The following is a 17,172-nucleotide window of genomic DNA, read 5'->3' on the forward strand; positions in this document are numbered from 1 at the left end:
CTGAATAAGAATATATTCAGCATGATTTCTGTGCTTTACCTCAGCAACCACTGGAGGGCTTACTTTCACCTCTTTCAAGTTTGTAAAAGCCCTGCTGTGTTGGTTACACAAAAGAATGTGAGGAGCTTGTGAACATTTAACATAATCCTGCACAGAACTTTGAATATTTCTGATGTTCATATGAACAGTGTTTAAAATGCTGAGGAGTTCAGGGTTCAGAGGTTATATCAGATTATCTTAAAGGAATAGTTCACCCAAAAATGAAAGTTTTCTGTAAATTTACTTACCCTCAGGCCATCAAACATGTTGAGGAATTTGTTTCTTCACTGGAAAAGATTTGGAGAAATTTAGCATTACATCACTTGCTAACCAATTGATCCCCTGCAATGATTTTATTTATATATACTGTATATACATACAGTATATATATATATATATATATATATATATATATATATATATATGTGTGTGTGTGTGTGTGTGTGTCACTATATACATGTCACTAATATTATATAAAATTTAATTTATTATATATAATATTAGTGTCATGTATATAGTGACGTGACATATATATATATATATATATATATATATATATATTCCTTTAAGGGTGTAAAAGACACTTTTACACACCTATAAACAAACTTAAATTTGTTATTGGCAAATCTTTTTCTCACAGGAAAAAAAAAAAAAAATTAAATTTATAATTACCTACATGCAGAAAAAATAATTTAAACAAACTCTAAACCATAAAAATGTTAAGATTGTTTGTTTGTGTTTAACGCCATGCCAGCTTCTGTGGCTATTTTCATGCCAAAAAGGCTGAATTATGTCATGTTTTTACAGTTTATTTTTGCTACAAACTCTAAAACTTTATTTGGCTTAACTCTTCAAAAGAGCTAAAAAGTTTTCTCACAGAGTTAAAACCAGCACAATGTAATAAAACACGCTTCATGGATAAAGGGTTTTGGCAGAGGCAACATGTTTGGAGGATCTTCTAGTTTTAAAAACTAATGTGTCATCCTGGAATGACCTATTCTACAGCAGGTATAAACAATCTGGTCCCATCGATTGGAAAAGTTATAGAATTTATTTTTCGAACATTGGGTCTAATTTCAGGGAGTTTATTCATTATATATAGATCCCACTCTGTTTGTCATTTGTTATTAACATAGGAACAAATTATTGGTTTTAAATCCATAGGAGGTACTCCACAAATTTCGAAGTCTGCCCATAACGCTTCTTTTGCAGCAGAGTCAGCTTCCTCATTTTCTTTGATTCCACAGTGTAAAAATTGTTCAGACAGTGAGAACAAATGTGCTTATCCCCCATATTTAAATGTTTTCATCATATGTAGATTCAAATTGATTGATTTATTTTAGGACAAAGTAATGCAATAGAATTATTGGCTTTAAAAATTGCCTTATTTTTCTTTATTTGGGTTTCCATTTTTGTCCAAAATGCACACAGAAACATAATACAAATATCATATATATATATATATATATATATATATGACAAATGATAAAGCATATAACATGTGGAGCTGGTAAAAAAGAAACAAAGTTTGATGCAGAATTTAAATACATTTCAGTTCATAAGTGTGATTTCTTTTACAATGCAAAACCAACTGTAAGACAGCAATCTAATCACTGTCCTCTTACCTTCTTAGAAGCTCTTTTACCTTTCTCTCCGGTTGTTCATAAACACACACAACTTTATGGGCCTACAGAGAGCAGTCTAAAAGTCCAAGTCCTATTTAAAATTTGGAAAAAGCCCATTTGAAGACGACTTTTTACAAAAAGAAAAAAAAAAAAGCTTTTGTGAAAGAATAATTCCCATCAGGAGCATGTTGACTGCTTCATTTGGATGTGGTGTTGCCATGGGATGGAGCCTGTGGCTGCTGTTGCTGCTGCTGCTCCACGAGCGCTTGCTGCAAGCGTGTCCGCTTCCGGGAGTAATGCTGCCAGTGCAGGATCTGCTGTTCGTCTATGAACTTGGCACACTGCGCATTCACCAGCTCCTTTCGGAAATGCTCATACTGCAATAGCTCTAACATGTGCAGACAATGAGGATATCTAAGGAAATAAAAGATTTAGACTACGTTGTACAGAAGTGTAATATGACAATCACTGTAAGAGGAAAATTTATTTATTGAGGAATGTCTGGACATCTTTAGTCAGCTGAGGTCTAGCATATAAGAATATATAATAAATAAATGGTCATTCTTTATCAATTTTCACATGACATGAGTTTACAAAATAATATGTAATTAAGATTAAAAAAAAAAAAAAAAGTAAAACATGAACTTACTTCAGGAATTTAGCATATTCTGGTTCTTTCCAGTAAAGTAGATACTTCAAGTAATTGACAAAAGGCTTCTCTCTCAGGTAACCTCTTTGAGCCAAAACTGCAGGATGAAAAACAGAATAATTTTAAGAGATTTAAATCCACAACACACGTGAAAACACACAAGACCAATCTTCTAAATTTAACGATAGAAATAACATGTTAATATAAATTTAGTTATTCAAACTGCTAGAGGTAAACTAATAAGTGAAATGCCTGAATTATTTCCATTTCTGGATTACTGTAACCAAGTATTTTAAATAAGCAAATAATAATAAAAAAAACAATGTCATTTTTGCTCTTACAGTTCAGGTAGTTTGGGTTCGCTAGGCACTGAACAAACTCCAACTCAAGCTGGAAACGATGTCTTGCCTGCTCCTCTGTGAAATTATGAATTTTGAGGGTTAACAATGCTTTTTATTTAAAATAACATCGCTTGAACGAAATGTAATATATTTCGGGACAAGCCCACTTATTAATTTAATTCTTCATAATGTAAATTATATTTAACATAATACAAACAGTAATATGTTTACGTTTTATTGCCTCACACGATCAAATCAAAACCGTATTCGTTTACCAAAACAACTGTCTTATCGTTGTGTTTGCGGGCGAATATTAGGAAAATAACACGTTTACAGTCACTATCAACAAATTACAAACCTGTCTCCATAACACCAGCCATTGCAGATGACGAGAGAGAAAACGATATTGTATCAGCTGGAAAATGTTTGATAGTTAAATGTACGTACAAGATTACTGAGACAACATATTTCTTTTTGTTTGAAGCGATCTACGGAGCCGCCATATTTACCGGAAAACCAGTGCTGGTGTAGTAAAAGTGTTTTACGACATTATCACTTTCCGTCGTTGTGTCATATCTGTGCACTCACTACTGTATTTATCAGTAAGCATGTTTGTAATTAGCTGCACGGGAAACGTAGGGTAAGACATTCCCCAACCTTTAATGTTTCCTCTTGACCATGGAAGTCACTAAATCTCATTTTAGCACATTTATTAAATGCAAATGCATTATATGCATTTTATCATTTCAGTAGGCCTTATCTGGACATCAATATTTGCTGTAGTATCTTTTTAGTTATTGTTTTTTATTACAATTTATTCAATGTGATTACATTTAATTAAGTTTATTTTTAATGTCCCTTATTTGTATAGGCTATAGAATATTAGATTTAATATTTTTACATAAATTACACCTTTTTTTCAATAAAATAAAAAGAGTAACAGAAGCTTTCAGTCCTTTTAGAAATGAACAGAATAATAAAATAACAGAAAGTATGTTTCCTTTTCCACTGTGAAACATTTCTAGCCTATCTTCTACACGCTAAACATCTAAATATTTCAATTTATCTGTAAATGCACATTTTGTCTAGTCTTCACCTACAATGTTTTAATTTGTTCAGATGTGTGCAATGTCGGAAAACAATATTCTTTCAAAACTGTCCTTTACATAGTGTACACACACACACACACACACACACACACACACACGTCTGGTTTGCTATCCTTGTGGGGACTCTCTATAGGCGTAATGCTTTTTCTACTGTACAGATCGTATATTCTGTTGCCCTACACAAACCCTACACCTAAACCTACCCCTTACAGGAAACTTTCTGCATTTTTAGATTTTCAAAAAACTTCATTCTGTGTGATTTATTAGCTTGTTTACCCATGGGGACCTCAATTTAGCTTCTCACCGTGACACGAGTCCCCATGAGTCTGTGTGTATTCAGGTTTAAGTCCCCACCTCAATAGAAAAACAGGCACACACACACACACACACACACACACACACACAAAAGTGTACTGATTCATTATTGGCTACATGCTACAGGTGAAAGAACAAACAGAGTGTATTTATTAGTAGGAATAGGAACAAAATACATTATTTTAATTTACATAGCTTAATTGTACATTGCATTAGTAAGAGTTTTAATTAATCTTGAACTGTACATGATTATGCTATTCTGTTAAAACTGCCCTGCCTCTCAAAGGTGTACACAGTTGTTCACTGTTTAGAGGTATATGCATATTTGTGCTTAAAAATCTGCATGGTATCTTTATGATTTTAGCCTTTTGGCTTTACACTTATATTCCTCTAAATCTGCTTTTATTATAGCATTTTTATGAACTGTTTTACAAATTTACATCAATAAACAACAACTGAACTGCACAATCGCAGTACAAGTGATGACACACTATCATCTCCAGTGAAACCAGCCACTGGCTCTGACCCTGTCTGGCTTCCTCGGTTGGAAACATGGTGAGAATAGTGCTGAATGGTGCAGTTTGACAGCAGATTGATGGTGGGATTCAGCCTCTCACACTTCTGTAGTGTTTGCCCAGCTGGGAAAGGTGTCTAAACTGAAGATAGCCCTGCCCCAGCTGTTTATGGCCAAGGTAATGGAGAGGATGCCGATGATATTCATGACAATCCCTGTCCTGGCCTGCAGATAAAAATGATCATTTGGATAACCAACTTTATGAAAGTAAATAAGTCGGTGCTTTTATCATTTCAAGGTCTACATATAAATAATATTCTTCAAATTTTTAATGAGATCCGTTTTTATAGTTTTATAGTCCATCTAAATCTATGTCAATACATTTCACTTTGCATTTTGGATTTAAAAATTCCCAATAGGGTGACTGTTCATATTTTTTAAGACTATTTATTAACACTCACCATGTCAGATACTTTCAGGTATCCATACGAGAAGACTATGGCATTCGGAGGGGTGGCCACAGGTAGCATGAAGGCAAAAGATGCACTGAGGGTGCAGGGGATCATAACATACAGAGGATTGACACCTATAGACTGGGACTAATAAAACAAAACAATATACTGTTAAATCAGCTTCTTTTATTGAAACATACTATATATTGAAGTGAATTTAAAGTTTTTTTTTTTTTTTTTTTTTTTGATGAGTTTCTTTCTTAACTGGAAAAGATTTGAAAAAAATTAACATTGCATCACTTGCCCACCAATGGATCCTCTGTACTGAATGGATGCCGACAGAATAAGAGTCCAAACAGCTGATAAAAGCCTCACAATAATCAACACAACTTTTTCAGTGGAGAAGCTAGTTAAAAATGTCCTGATTGACACAGATTTTCACTCGACAAAATGTTTATTGTTAGATTGGTGTCTTGTTGATTACTTGTGGATTATTGTGATGGTTTTATCAGCTGTTTGGCATTCTGACGGCACCCATTCACTGCAGAGGATTTATTGGTGAGCAACTGATGTAATGCTAAATTTCACCAAATCTGTTCTGATGAAGAACTCATCTAAATCTTGGAGGGCTTGAGGGTAAGTAAATATTCAGAGTAATATATTCAGAAAATATTCTTTTTTTTTTTTTTTTACATTTTCAGACCATCTTTAAAACTTTCTACTTTCTACAGTGATCTGACTCAAAGCTGACACAAAGTTCTCAAAGCTCAATTGTGTTACAGGTAACAGAGGGAGGAATGGACATCACTGGCTGGCACATACAACAGTGTCTGCCTATCTGCCTCCAGCAAAGGGTGAATTAGCGAGTGAAGTTAAAAGCCCCTTCCCCCAATGCCTGTTCTTTCTCATTCTTCCTCCCTCAACCAGACAACAGACTCTCCATGGTTCTCCCATATGAGCCACTTCAGCTTTAGCTCCCTACAAATCCCTCCATTCACAGGCTCCCTTACATAGGCTAATTCATGAGAAGAGGGCAGGATGTGCCAACTGCACAGCAAGAAAGGTGAAACCCAGTGAGAGATTAATGGAGGAAGAAGTTGTGTTTATAAATAAATGTGTGAAAAACCTTTTCACAATTACACAACTTGTCTGTATGTGTCTAGTATAATACTGATGTCAGATAAAATAATAAATCTTTCATTCCTTTTAAAAATCAATGTGAATGTAAAGTGAAATCAGTGAGAATTTGTCTCACTATTGCTGAAACAACATGAAACCAATCGTTGATAAAATAACCGAATCAGTAATTCACATATACTGGACACTAAAATGAAGGTGTCACACAAATTTACAGTGATGTCCAAAAGCCTGAGACCACATTGTAATATGGGATTCAAAATATATCTTAAACTTAAAAAAAGAAAAAACAAACAAAAGAAAGAAAGAAAAAAAAAGAAAATTTTAAAACATTATGACATTTAATGAATAAATGTCGAAAGTTTGGGGTCTGTAAGATTTTTCCATGTTTTTGAAATTTTTGAAAGACTCTTATTCTCACAAAGACTGTATTTACTTTATGAACAATACTGTTAAACAATAATACTGTGAAATATTTTTGAATTTACTGTTTTATTTATTATTTTATCTAATTTATGCAAGTGTAATTTATTCCTGTGATGGCAAAGCGGAAATTTTAGCTGCCAAATACTCCAGTTTTCAGTGTCACATGATCCTTCAGAAATCATTCTAATGTGCTGATTTGCAGCAAGACACATTTTGTATTATTATCAGTGTTGAGTTCTTCTGCCTAATATTTTTGTGGAAAAGAAATGAGGAATAAATTCAAACTCTATTATTCTTCTGATTATATAATATGTATTTAAAAAATCACTAGTGGTCTCTGACATTTTGGAATGAATGTCGGTTCTTAATCACTGAAAAAAATCATCATTTTTGTGGCTTAAAAATGTGAAAAAGTTATGCAAACTGAACATAAACGGCAAAACTCTATTATATAACACAATATAGGGGCCAAAGATCTTTGTCAGGCATTTCCATAAATTCCTGCAGTTTCCCCGCCCCCCCGCCCCATTTTATTGACTGTGTCTTGTGCATCTTCCTGTGACAGTGTACAAGGGGCATGCAAGTCATGGTAAATATTAGAAGTATACATACCATAGATGCGAGTATGGGCAGAAATAATGTTGCTGTGGCAACATTGCTGGTGCATTCAGTGAAGGTAGCTATCATCAGACACACGACAATGGCAATTGCCCAGGGAGGAATACTTTGAAGAGGTGACATCTGATGTCCAAGCCATTTTGACAGCCCTGAGACCTGAGAATTGACCCAACAAAAACAGAATGTATGACGATTGAAGCTGAACTTTTGTATGGTCTTTAATAAAGAACTGAAGGATATCTTTAGTCTTTTTCATGTCCTCCACTTAACGAATTATGTGTTGTCTTTTTAGCAGCTCCCTCATTAAACTGTTTAGAGGTGGGTGATATGACTAAATCTTCACCATGATACATGTCATTTTAAACCAAAATATTTAGCATGATATAAGTATCGGTCGTATCTTCATTAATGTTTTTCGCGAATTGTACTCTCTTGCTTAGAACAAAATTGACAATTATGTAAATCTCTCTTTCTCTCTCTCTCTCTTACATTTACAGTAGATGTGTGCTCTGGCATCAAACTGATTTTGAATTTTTACCTGTGATAACACTTCTAATGAAACCTGAGAAACCATAAGATACCATAAGAGGGCTAATCTTCGAAACACAAATTAAGATATTTTTATTGAAACCTGAGATGTTTCTGTCTCTCCACTGAAAGTCTAAGTAAACAAAACTTGAACGATCCATAACGGGCTTAATAAATGATCACATAATTAAAATTTAAATTAAAACTTTAATTGCCTTTAACCTACAATATAGCTAGATCTGAGAATCCAGATCACTTTTATCATCGGCAACTGTCATATTGTCCAGCCCTAAAGGTTGCAAGCAATATGGCATTATAGACATAACAATATGACTTTCTTTAAAAGCTGCTTTGTCACGATGTGTATTATGTAAAGCGCTATACTAATAAATGCGCCCTGGCTTGACTTGACTCAAACAAATACACAAAAAAAAAAAAAAAAAAACATTTGTTGTACCTCACTGCCCTTAGCCAGGGCAAAGCCTCCCCCTAGCAGGAGGATAATGCTCCATGGCATCTTCTGCTGTGTCACCTTCCATGTCAGCAAAGTTGGAGTATGGCCACTTTCCTGCTGGGGCACTATAGACCACAGTCATATTTATTGCATTTATTTATTAGCTATTATTATCTATCTATCTATCTATCTATCTATCTATATATATATATATATATATATATATATATATATATATATATATATATATAGATACACTAAAGATGTCTGTTGATTGTTTTTCAATATCTAGTCATTTAACAAGACATCAGCTAGGTAAGTGCTTCACTGACCTCTGTCAGAGCCCTGTGTTCTCCAGTGGCACAATCGTGGTGGTTTAGAGGGGAAAACAAAGAGCAGGGCAGCTACAAACACCGCCACTGTGGCATCTGTCACAAACCTGCACAGAGGTGAGCCATGAGGTTGAATGAGGAAAGGGTTAAAGACCACAACAACAGGTGATTTGTTTTTACCTAAGGTTGTGTTTTAGGTCTCTAGCTCTTGTGAAAAATAGGCTTGCATTGCTGTTATGATATAGAAAAAGAGATTCTTCACAGTAATATAATAATTATCAAACATATTCACTCATGAACTTTAAGAGTGTATTTGTGCTTTCTGTTCTCTTTTGGTTTAAACCTTTCACCCAGAGTGAATCTCAGTGTTTTCACAGTTTTAAATCCTCAATCTCTTTGCATGTGACCAGCATCAGGAAATGTACACAAATGCTGTTTGCAATGTGGGGAAACTCCATTCACATTTTTGCTGGACATTTGACCTACAAATACGAACACGCCATGACTGATAACAGGAGAACACTTTGTTTGTGTTAAGCAATGGTTCAAGCTGTACGTTACATCGATATTTGAAATTTCTATTACTTTGTTCAATTTTAGAGGCATTTTAGAGGCAACATTATGTCTATTTTGTCATGTTTTTGTAAAGTGTTTGAGGATAAAAATAGAAAATATTTGGAGTTTGTTTATCCTAAAACGGTATCAGAGGACATCTGATATTTCATTTCGCAGTGACATTTTGCATAAAATATAATTGTCTTTTATTACAGCCAGCAATAAGTAGGGTTTGATACAAATCAAGCCACGTTTTAAAATGATGCTACTTTGCAAAACAAAATGAGAATGTTATGTTTAACAAAACAGAACATTTAAAGTAAGTTTACAGCAAAATACTGTTAAATGTACTGTTTAATTAATTGATTAATTTATTTATTTATTAGAAGTGAAAAAGAACAAATCTTATAATTTACAATGAAAAAAATAAAAATAAAATTACATTCACAAAGTGCAGGGATTTATATTAAATATTATGTCATTAAATTGATGTTTATTGCATTATTTTAGTGTCATGTTTCTTAAGGTGATTTGTATTTGTGTGCATGACACTGTGCACCTTATATTAGTTTTTCCTTCAGCTTGTGGAAAAGCTATTTGTGATGAGCTTTCATTCTACATTTGGCTCATTACAATATTACATTCTAAACAAAATACAACACAGATTTTAGTACTTCAGGAGGTTGTTATATTAACATTATTAGTTAATGAAATATACTTTTTTATATTTTTTATTTTTTTTACACTGTGTTCATTATGTAAAACCTAAAATGTTGCTAAATTTCTGGCAGCCACAGATGTTGTTTATTTATCGTAAATTTCACAGATTTGTTTTTAAAGGTACACAGTGTTGTGAATGATTGGCAGGGAATTGCTATGCAGCTGCTGAGGTGTTCTTACTGTTTACAATAAGAACATTCTGGTGTTTTTTAACCATTTTAGGTGAAAAAAAGTAATAACGCACCTTTTCTCATCAAACCACATGATTTGAGGAACAGTATCATTAATGTTCGTAGTACAACATACTCAGTATAAGCAAATGTATTAGTGACTTAAACACCTCTAAAACTGATTCTCTGTCTTATTAATGTTGGTGTTTTCATCCTTACTCTTTTTCAGCATTGAAAAAGCGTGTCGCCCAGCCATCCACAAAGCCTGGATCACGAGTGAACCAAAGCACCACCAGGAGGACGAAGAGGGCAAGGACACTCAGCTCCCCAAAGGTCATGGGACCAAGTCTCCTGTGCTCCTCTTTGATTACATTATAGGCAGCAATCTCCTTCTCTGTCTTCACCGTCCCACAGCCACATGTCTTTCTGAAGCTTAAGTTACATATTAAATGTATATTATATGGTGGTATAGGCGTATATGATGCAGATGAGCTTGATTCATTAGGAAAGAACTCTCACTTTACACCCAGGAACACAATCTGTAGCCACAGCCAGGCCAGTGTGAGCATGATGATCATGTTGGGGAAGGCAAACCCAAACCATGATGCAAAGTTTATGATGTCAGGGTTGTCTGGGAACAGTCTGTAGGGAAAAAAATGTTGATTTAACATGCTAATACAAAAGTAAGCAAAAGGTACATTCTTGTACAATACAGTACATTTCTCTCATGCTTAGGAGAAAAACTGTAATGTAAGATACCTACTGGTTCATCTGTCCCATAAGAACAAGGTTTGGTCCAGTGCCTGTGAGCGTGGCTGTCCCACCAATGCTAGCTGCATAGCACACGCTTAACGTCAGGCCTTTACACATCTTTAATCTTTCCTCTGCATCTCGAGAATGCTCTTCCATGTCAAATTCCATTGAGAAGCTGTGGCCATTCAAAGCCACTGTGTACAATAAAACAGAAATTGTTTTACTTTCCATTAGAAGTGTTATATAGTTATATAGTTTTGGTACATGCATGGCATATTATAAAACTTGAAACCTTACAACCAGCCTGCATAAAACAAGAAAATGACATTAGACAGCCTTAAACCATAGTTTTAAATATTTTTAAATGATACCAATGAATTGATATAACCAATAATAATACCGTAAAATACAAACCTAACATAGTAAAAATAAAAACGAAACCAACTTAGACCATGAACAACTAACCTAAACTTTCACAATGAGAGTAAAAATGACAAAATGGAAATAAAATAGAAATAAATATTAAAAGTAAATGTTGTACTAAAATCAAGTTATTATTGTCAACCAAATATAAAACCATAAAAATAATTTTACAAAAATAACATAAATATAAAAACATAAAAATGATTTTAACAAAAACAACACTATCGTAACATTACCGTACCTAACGTAATCAGCGTTGTTTACGTTCAGGAGAAAGCGCGCACATGCTAAACATACAAACGCTGATTATGTTAATGACATTCTGGGGAAAACGCACACATTCATCATGGTACTTCTCAAACTCGCGGAAGATGGTAACTCGGGGAGAAGAAATATTGAATAAATTATGTTATTTTTGTTTTATTTTTGCAGACAAAAAGTATTCTCGTAGCTTTGCAAAATTGAAGTTTAGCCACTAATGTCACATGGACTGTTTTACCGATGTCCTTGCTACATTTCTGGGACTGGGAACATTGCAGTTGCGTTGCTGTCTATGCAGGGAGTGCTCAGATTTAATCAGAAATATCTTAATTTGTGTTCCAAAGATGAAGGAATATCTTATGGGTTTGTAATGACATGAAGGTGGAGTAATTAATGACAGAATTTTAATTTTGGGGTGAATTATCCCTTTAAGACTATTCCTGTTCACTCAACTAAAGGTATCCTCCATCAGACCCTTTTTCTCACCCTGCGTGTCAGTTTGTTTCTCAGTGTTTTTCTCATCAATCTCTGGAGTGGAGGCCTGCTCTTGTTCTGCTTTGTTGTTGAGCTGCTCGAGCACAGCTTGAACGATGGGCACCATCATGGCTGTCGTAGCCGTGTTACTGATCCACATGGAGAGGAAGGCTGTTACACCCATGAAGCCCAACATCAGTCTGCAGAAAGGCAGAAGAGGTCTTACTGATACTGCTGTTAACAATGAGAAGATCTCCAGTAGATGTTAAATGCTTACAGAGCAGGTCGTACGCCTACAATGAGCAACACTCGGAGTGCAATTCTCTTGTGTAGGTTCCAGTGCTCAACAGCTACAGCCACCATCAGTCCACCCAGAAACAGCATGTTGGTGTCCTTCAGGTACTGCATACACACCTGTCATACAAACATCAGATATTTGAGATACAAAGTTTAAGTTACACACATAATGAATGCATAAAATTGAATTGAGTGGTGTATAGTTAAAAAGAAAAGACTGAGAATAACACAACATGCCATGAACATGTTTTAAAGCAGGAGACATTGACGGAAGTAATGTCAGATATACTAATAGGATGACTTGGGTTTGTATAGGACTTAAAACCTACATCTTTGGACTCCATGATTCTGAAGAGAGGAAAGAGTACAGCTGGCAGGAGAGCAGTGACAGCCAGTGGAAGCACTTCGGTACACCAGTACACTGCCATAAGTGCAACAACATACGCACATGCAGCCTCCTGCAGATGAAAGACAAGAGTGTGTCATATGTAGCCTACATTACCATTTAAAAGTTTGGGGTCATTACATACATGCATACATAAAATAAATAACATTTTCTGAACCACAACTGAGAACATGAAGAACATTTCATTTCCCAGAATTATATATCTGTGAATTCCATTTCTTAGAATTAAAAATCCAGTAAATTCTTTATTTCGATTCAAATTTTTGTGTGGTGTGTTAATTTGTTAATGGAAAGAGACCAAATTCTTCATTTGTGAATTTTGCCAAACTCTGTGGCATGGTAAGTTATTATAAAGTGTACATTTTACACAGTTAACTCAAAATATGTCCAATTCCTATAAGAAATAACACAGGGGTTTACAAACGGGTCCATGGAAAAGTTCAGAGAAAACTGTAAACACCTAAATTTGCTGGATTTGACACTATGTGTTTATAATATCATGTACAGCTGTCTGTATTTATATTTTAAGGAGAAGGTCCCTCACAATGGAATCATTATATTTGGGAATCCTTGGTATGGAGAAGAAAAAAAACCCACCACAGAATCGGGACCTTATCTAAACACTGTTAAACTTCCATCTTAGCAACTTAAAATTGTAATGTGTAACTGTAGGCATGTTTTGTTTTATGTATTATTGTTGGATGTACTTGGATGCTATCCTCTGACTTAAGACAAGCATAAGTGCAAAGTTCCTTTCGTTATCACAACAGCAAAAAATATCTGATGACATTCAAACATTTGTGTCAAAATAATGCCATATAAAATCTTAACACATCACACATTGTTATCTTGATTGTAATTATGTAACATTGCTAGCGGCTATATGATGTACAACGCTCTACTTTCTATGACCGGCACCTGCAGCCAGGTTATTTATTTATTTTTTCGTGATTTTGTACAAAACATACAATTTTTAATAAACAACTGAAGCAGGTTGGTCGATTATATTGTTTCTATAAAATTATAGACGATCTTTGGTTTTATATTTATTTGGTACCACGAAAAAAAATGTCAACAAAGGGTTAAAACAAAAATAGGGCATTGTGTGTTTGTGGTGAAGGAATGTGTCGCCCCAATGCATGGTCTCGTACCCATGCTTGCTCTCCAAGATACAGAGAAATCTGTCTGAAAGAACCTCGAAAGATGCGTAAAAAGTTAAACTCTGAGCCTTTCTCGACTCTCTTTGACTCGTTTTAGAACCACTTGACTGTGTCAAATGACTCACTGGCCTGTGGGAACGACTTAACACTCGTAAAAAGTATTTATGGAGCTTAAGCTTTTCAGTTAATCACAATTATTGCCTATTTAAAACATTTTACATGCATCGTAAAATTAGACTTACTTTTGTTCCAATGACAAGTGGCAAAGGAAGGAGAAGAAGCGGGGTGCAAAAGAGAATCAGTCCATTTTTCATCCACCATACACATTTCAGTATATGTGAAACCATCATTTTCGGCTTATGATAACTTAAAGAAAAGTCCAAAACGGGGGGAAACTGTGCATAACTCGTATGTTCTGATATGTGGACAGTGCTTGGGCTCTTTCTCTGTCTCTCTCTCTGTCTCTCTCTCTCTCTCTCACACACACACACACACACACACACACACACACACACTCAGCGCCGCACACATTGGAGCGCACAATTAAGCGCTTGAAAGATTTGTACCTTGCCATTTTCAGTTATTAAATATTAACTTGTGAATTTCATCACCAAAGATGTGTTAGCATAACTAACTTATCACTTTAATGTATTTGCTTTTTGGAAATGCAATAACATAACCTATGTAGGTCTAGATTGTTTCATAGTAGGCCACTGACTAACAATTTATAGAATACCCCGATCTTGGTTCGTCCTAATAACTAATTTAAAAATATATTACATTTATATAAAGGAACTAAATGATTCAACGACTTTCATGAGGGTCAAAGTTTTAAGAGAATGTCTAAGTAAAATCTGTTTTGCTCATTTACTTGCAGTATGTAAATAAATAATAACATTTAAAATAATACTTATCTTTTGTCCATGCATGTTAACGAAAATGGTTCAGCAGTCTGTTGCAATGGTTACCTCTTAAGGCACAACTTCTATTCTATTCTATTTTTCCAACTTTAATAGCTATTGAAATGTTGTTTAAAACAATGTTGATATGTATATATACTTTAATGTAAAATATTTTTATTTTATGTTATTTTTATTTCTTTATTTTTCCCTAATATTTTGTTTTGATTTACTTTGGAAAACACTGATCCAACAGAGTTCATAGATCTAAACATTTGTCGGCATTACAATAAATCATTTTCTTCGGATCCTTTGCCAACCTTAACTTCAAAAAGACTTATTAACCTTTTTAGAGACCTCATGTATCCTCTAATCCAGGGATTTTCAGCTTTTACCGACCTGTGGACACCCTCAGTTAGACTTTCAGTCAACCCAGGGCCTACATTTTTTTTTTGTGGGTTTTCTTGATAATACTTTATAATAACTTTTGTTAAGAACATGGACATTAACAGAAATGTCATGATGAGAATAAGTTCTGTCTTCTCAGTGGACCCCTGTAGTATCTGTTCGTGGCAGCAAAATGTTTAAGCACTTCTTCTATCTTGACATCTCCTTTACTGTTCACAAACCCCTAAATTCCTGATTAATAGTTCTCACAAGGGTCTTAGAAAGCAATGGAGTTGAATGACAGAGAGATAAACAGTGGATACACATTGCTGCCTTTGCTGAAACTCCACACAGAACCAGCAGGGAGCCAGACTCACAGACCTGCTGAGAGACTGACAATAGTTCTCTGTGTGAGGGTGAGGATGAGATTTCCTTAAGTCATCACTGAGTTATGCTAAGTCCTGATGAACCCATGGTTTTGTTTTACAGGTGAACTTTTTGCTGCTGCTAGGCTGTAAAAACAGTAAAAAAATAAAAGTAAAAATTGAATACAACAGTCATAAAAGGATTCTTTTATTTGTGATACAATCAAACTGTGTAATAAAAAAAGTTGAAGTGATTAAACTTGACTTTGGCCAGCTTTGATTTCTTTCCCACTGGTCACAAATGCATACAAGGAAAAAACAAGGACATCTTCATTTTGTTTTATAGTTTTACAGCATGAAATCGTAAAATATTTAAAGGACAATTAAAAAATAAAATAAAATACAAAGTACAATGTAATGTCAAAGAAACACAAGTCTCTTTTGGGTTAGTGTTGCCTGTTGCCCATGTTTTTTTGCTCATTTGCACAGTTTGTTTGCTCATTTTTCTTGTCAGAAGTTTAATACATAGTGTAACAAATATATTGCTTATTATTAAAATGTTAGTTTAAGCATTAACTAACACTGACTAATGAGACCTTTTTGTAAAATGTTAATATATTTTTACAACATATTTATAGTAGTTGCATAAACTAATAAAATGTAGGCTATATCTTGCAAAGAACGTCTCTTTGGATGAAAGCATCTGTCAAATGCATAATGTGAGATGTAAAATATCAGCATTTTGTATCAACTGCAGCAAAAGAAAAAAGTGTTTAAAAAGGGAATTAGTTGTTCACAATTCAGAGCTATGAAAGTGTATTTTTTAAACTAGAAGATGAGTCTAGAGTTTGAAGGTTTTACACATATAACCTATATGTAACAGACAAATAGATTTTTTGGAGAAGGATGACAGAACACTTTCCACAGTAGCTATAACTGACAAAGCATATCTGTACCTCGAAAGCCCCGTATGCAGACAGAAGCAGCCTATCTTCTGAACACGCGTTCCCATGTCTTCAAGTATCTATTTATTTAGCTGTGGCTCCCCCTAGAGTCAAACACAGAGAATAACATTTTCAGTGATATTTTACTATTCTAAAGCATCTAGCCAAAATCACGCAGCTATTGAGCATTACTGCTATTGGTATTATTGGGCATTAGTTACATTAGTTACAACGCTACTGTTGATTGGTGGGCTTTGAAAGTGACCTGTTGTTGACAACAATGTTCATTTCACATCACATAAAGACAGCATCAAATATCACAATAAGAGAGGCTAGCCCAGTATATTCTCTTATTTATTTAGTTAGGTACAGTATGATATTAGGCCTATATGTTTAAAATGGTTTATATATATATATATATATATATATATATATATATACATCTAAAATGTGCATTTTTATCAGGCTCCTATATGTTTAGATTCAGCAATTTTACTCTAATGGCAACGTGTGAGAAAAGTGAAATGAACATAACATAACATAACTGAACATACAGTAAATATAGGAACCTGATAAAAATGCTCATTTTAGAAGAAAATTTCAGACAGCACTTAGGCGTTTGCAGCAGAACTCTTCATGTATACATGAAAGAAAAAGCAAAAAAAAAAAAAATAATTGGTGAAAATGTCAAGATCATATTAATTGTATCCCTTGATAAAAGTTAAGAATAATTTACTAACCATGACTGATTTTTTTTGCAGGTTAAGGCCTCGTTTTGAATTAGTATGGTGACCATTAAATCTAATGGGGCGGGAGTAA

General features: G+C 34.3%; 2 protein-coding genes across 2 annotated transcripts; both read right to left on the reverse strand.

Moving 5' to 3' along the window:
- Window positions 1-1,403: 1,403 nt before the first annotated feature.
- Window positions 1,404-3,214, reverse strand: med31 (mediator complex subunit 31). The gene is made up of 4 exons (XM_058758919.1): window positions 3,013-3,214; window positions 2,655-2,729; window positions 2,314-2,410; window positions 1,404-2,078 (listed from the first exon to the last, which is right to left on the reverse strand). The coding sequence occupies exons 1-4, from the start codon at window positions 3,032-3,034 to the stop codon at window positions 1,862-1,864; spliced, it is 411 nt and encodes a 136-aa protein (XP_058614902.1). The 5' UTR covers window positions 3,035-3,214; the 3' UTR covers window positions 1,404-1,861.
- A 991-nt stretch (window positions 3,215-4,205) lies between these two features.
- Window positions 4,206-14,241, reverse strand: slc13a5a (solute carrier family 13 member 5a). The gene is made up of 12 exons (XM_058758918.1): window positions 14,001-14,241; window positions 12,522-12,650; window positions 12,173-12,309; window positions 11,908-12,095; window positions 10,748-10,931; window positions 10,504-10,626; window positions 10,204-10,416; window positions 8,540-8,646; window positions 8,211-8,332; window positions 7,220-7,381; window positions 5,054-5,191; window positions 4,206-4,817 (listed from the first exon to the last, which is right to left on the reverse strand). Exons 1-12 carry the CDS (start codon window positions 14,106-14,108, stop codon window positions 4,692-4,694), a joined length of 1,737 nt encoding a protein of 578 aa, XP_058614901.1. The 5' UTR covers window positions 14,109-14,241; the 3' UTR covers window positions 4,206-4,691.
- Window positions 14,242-17,172: the final 2,931 nt, after the last annotated feature.

Source organism: Onychostoma macrolepis, chromosome 21 (assembly GCF_012432095.1).
Source record: "Onychostoma macrolepis isolate SWU-2019 chromosome 21, ASM1243209v1, whole genome shotgun sequence".
NCBI lineage: Eukaryota > Metazoa > Chordata > Actinopteri > Cypriniformes > Cyprinidae > Onychostoma > Onychostoma macrolepis.

What these genes read in the sequence shown, in the direction of transcription:
- med31 (XM_058758919.1), bottom strand. Translation starts at nt 3,034, where the DNA reads ATGGCTGGTGTTATGGAGACAG. An exon ending in GAACCCAAACTACCTGAACT is followed by an intron (nt 2,411 to 2,654) that starts GTAAGAGCAAAA and finishes TTCATCCTGCAG; the next exon opens with TTTTGGCTCAAAGAGGTTAC. An exon ending in GAATATGCTAAATTCCTGAA is followed by an intron (nt 2,079 to 2,313) that starts GTAAGTTCATGT and finishes TTATTTCCTTAG; the next exon opens with ATATCCTCATTGTCTGCACA.
- slc13a5a (XM_058758918.1), bottom strand. Translation starts at nt 14,108, where the DNA reads ATGATGGTTTCACATATACTGAAATGTGTATGGTGGATGAAAAATGGA. An exon ending in GAATCATGGAGTCCAAAGAT is followed by an intron (nt 12,310 to 12,521) that starts GTAGGTTTTAAG and finishes TTTGTATGACAG; the next exon opens with GTGTGTATGCAGTACCTGAA. An exon ending in AACACAGGGCTCTGACAGAG is followed by an intron (nt 8,333 to 8,539) that starts GTCAGTGAAGCA and finishes TGTGGTCTATAG; the next exon opens with TGCCCCAGCAGGAAAGTGGC.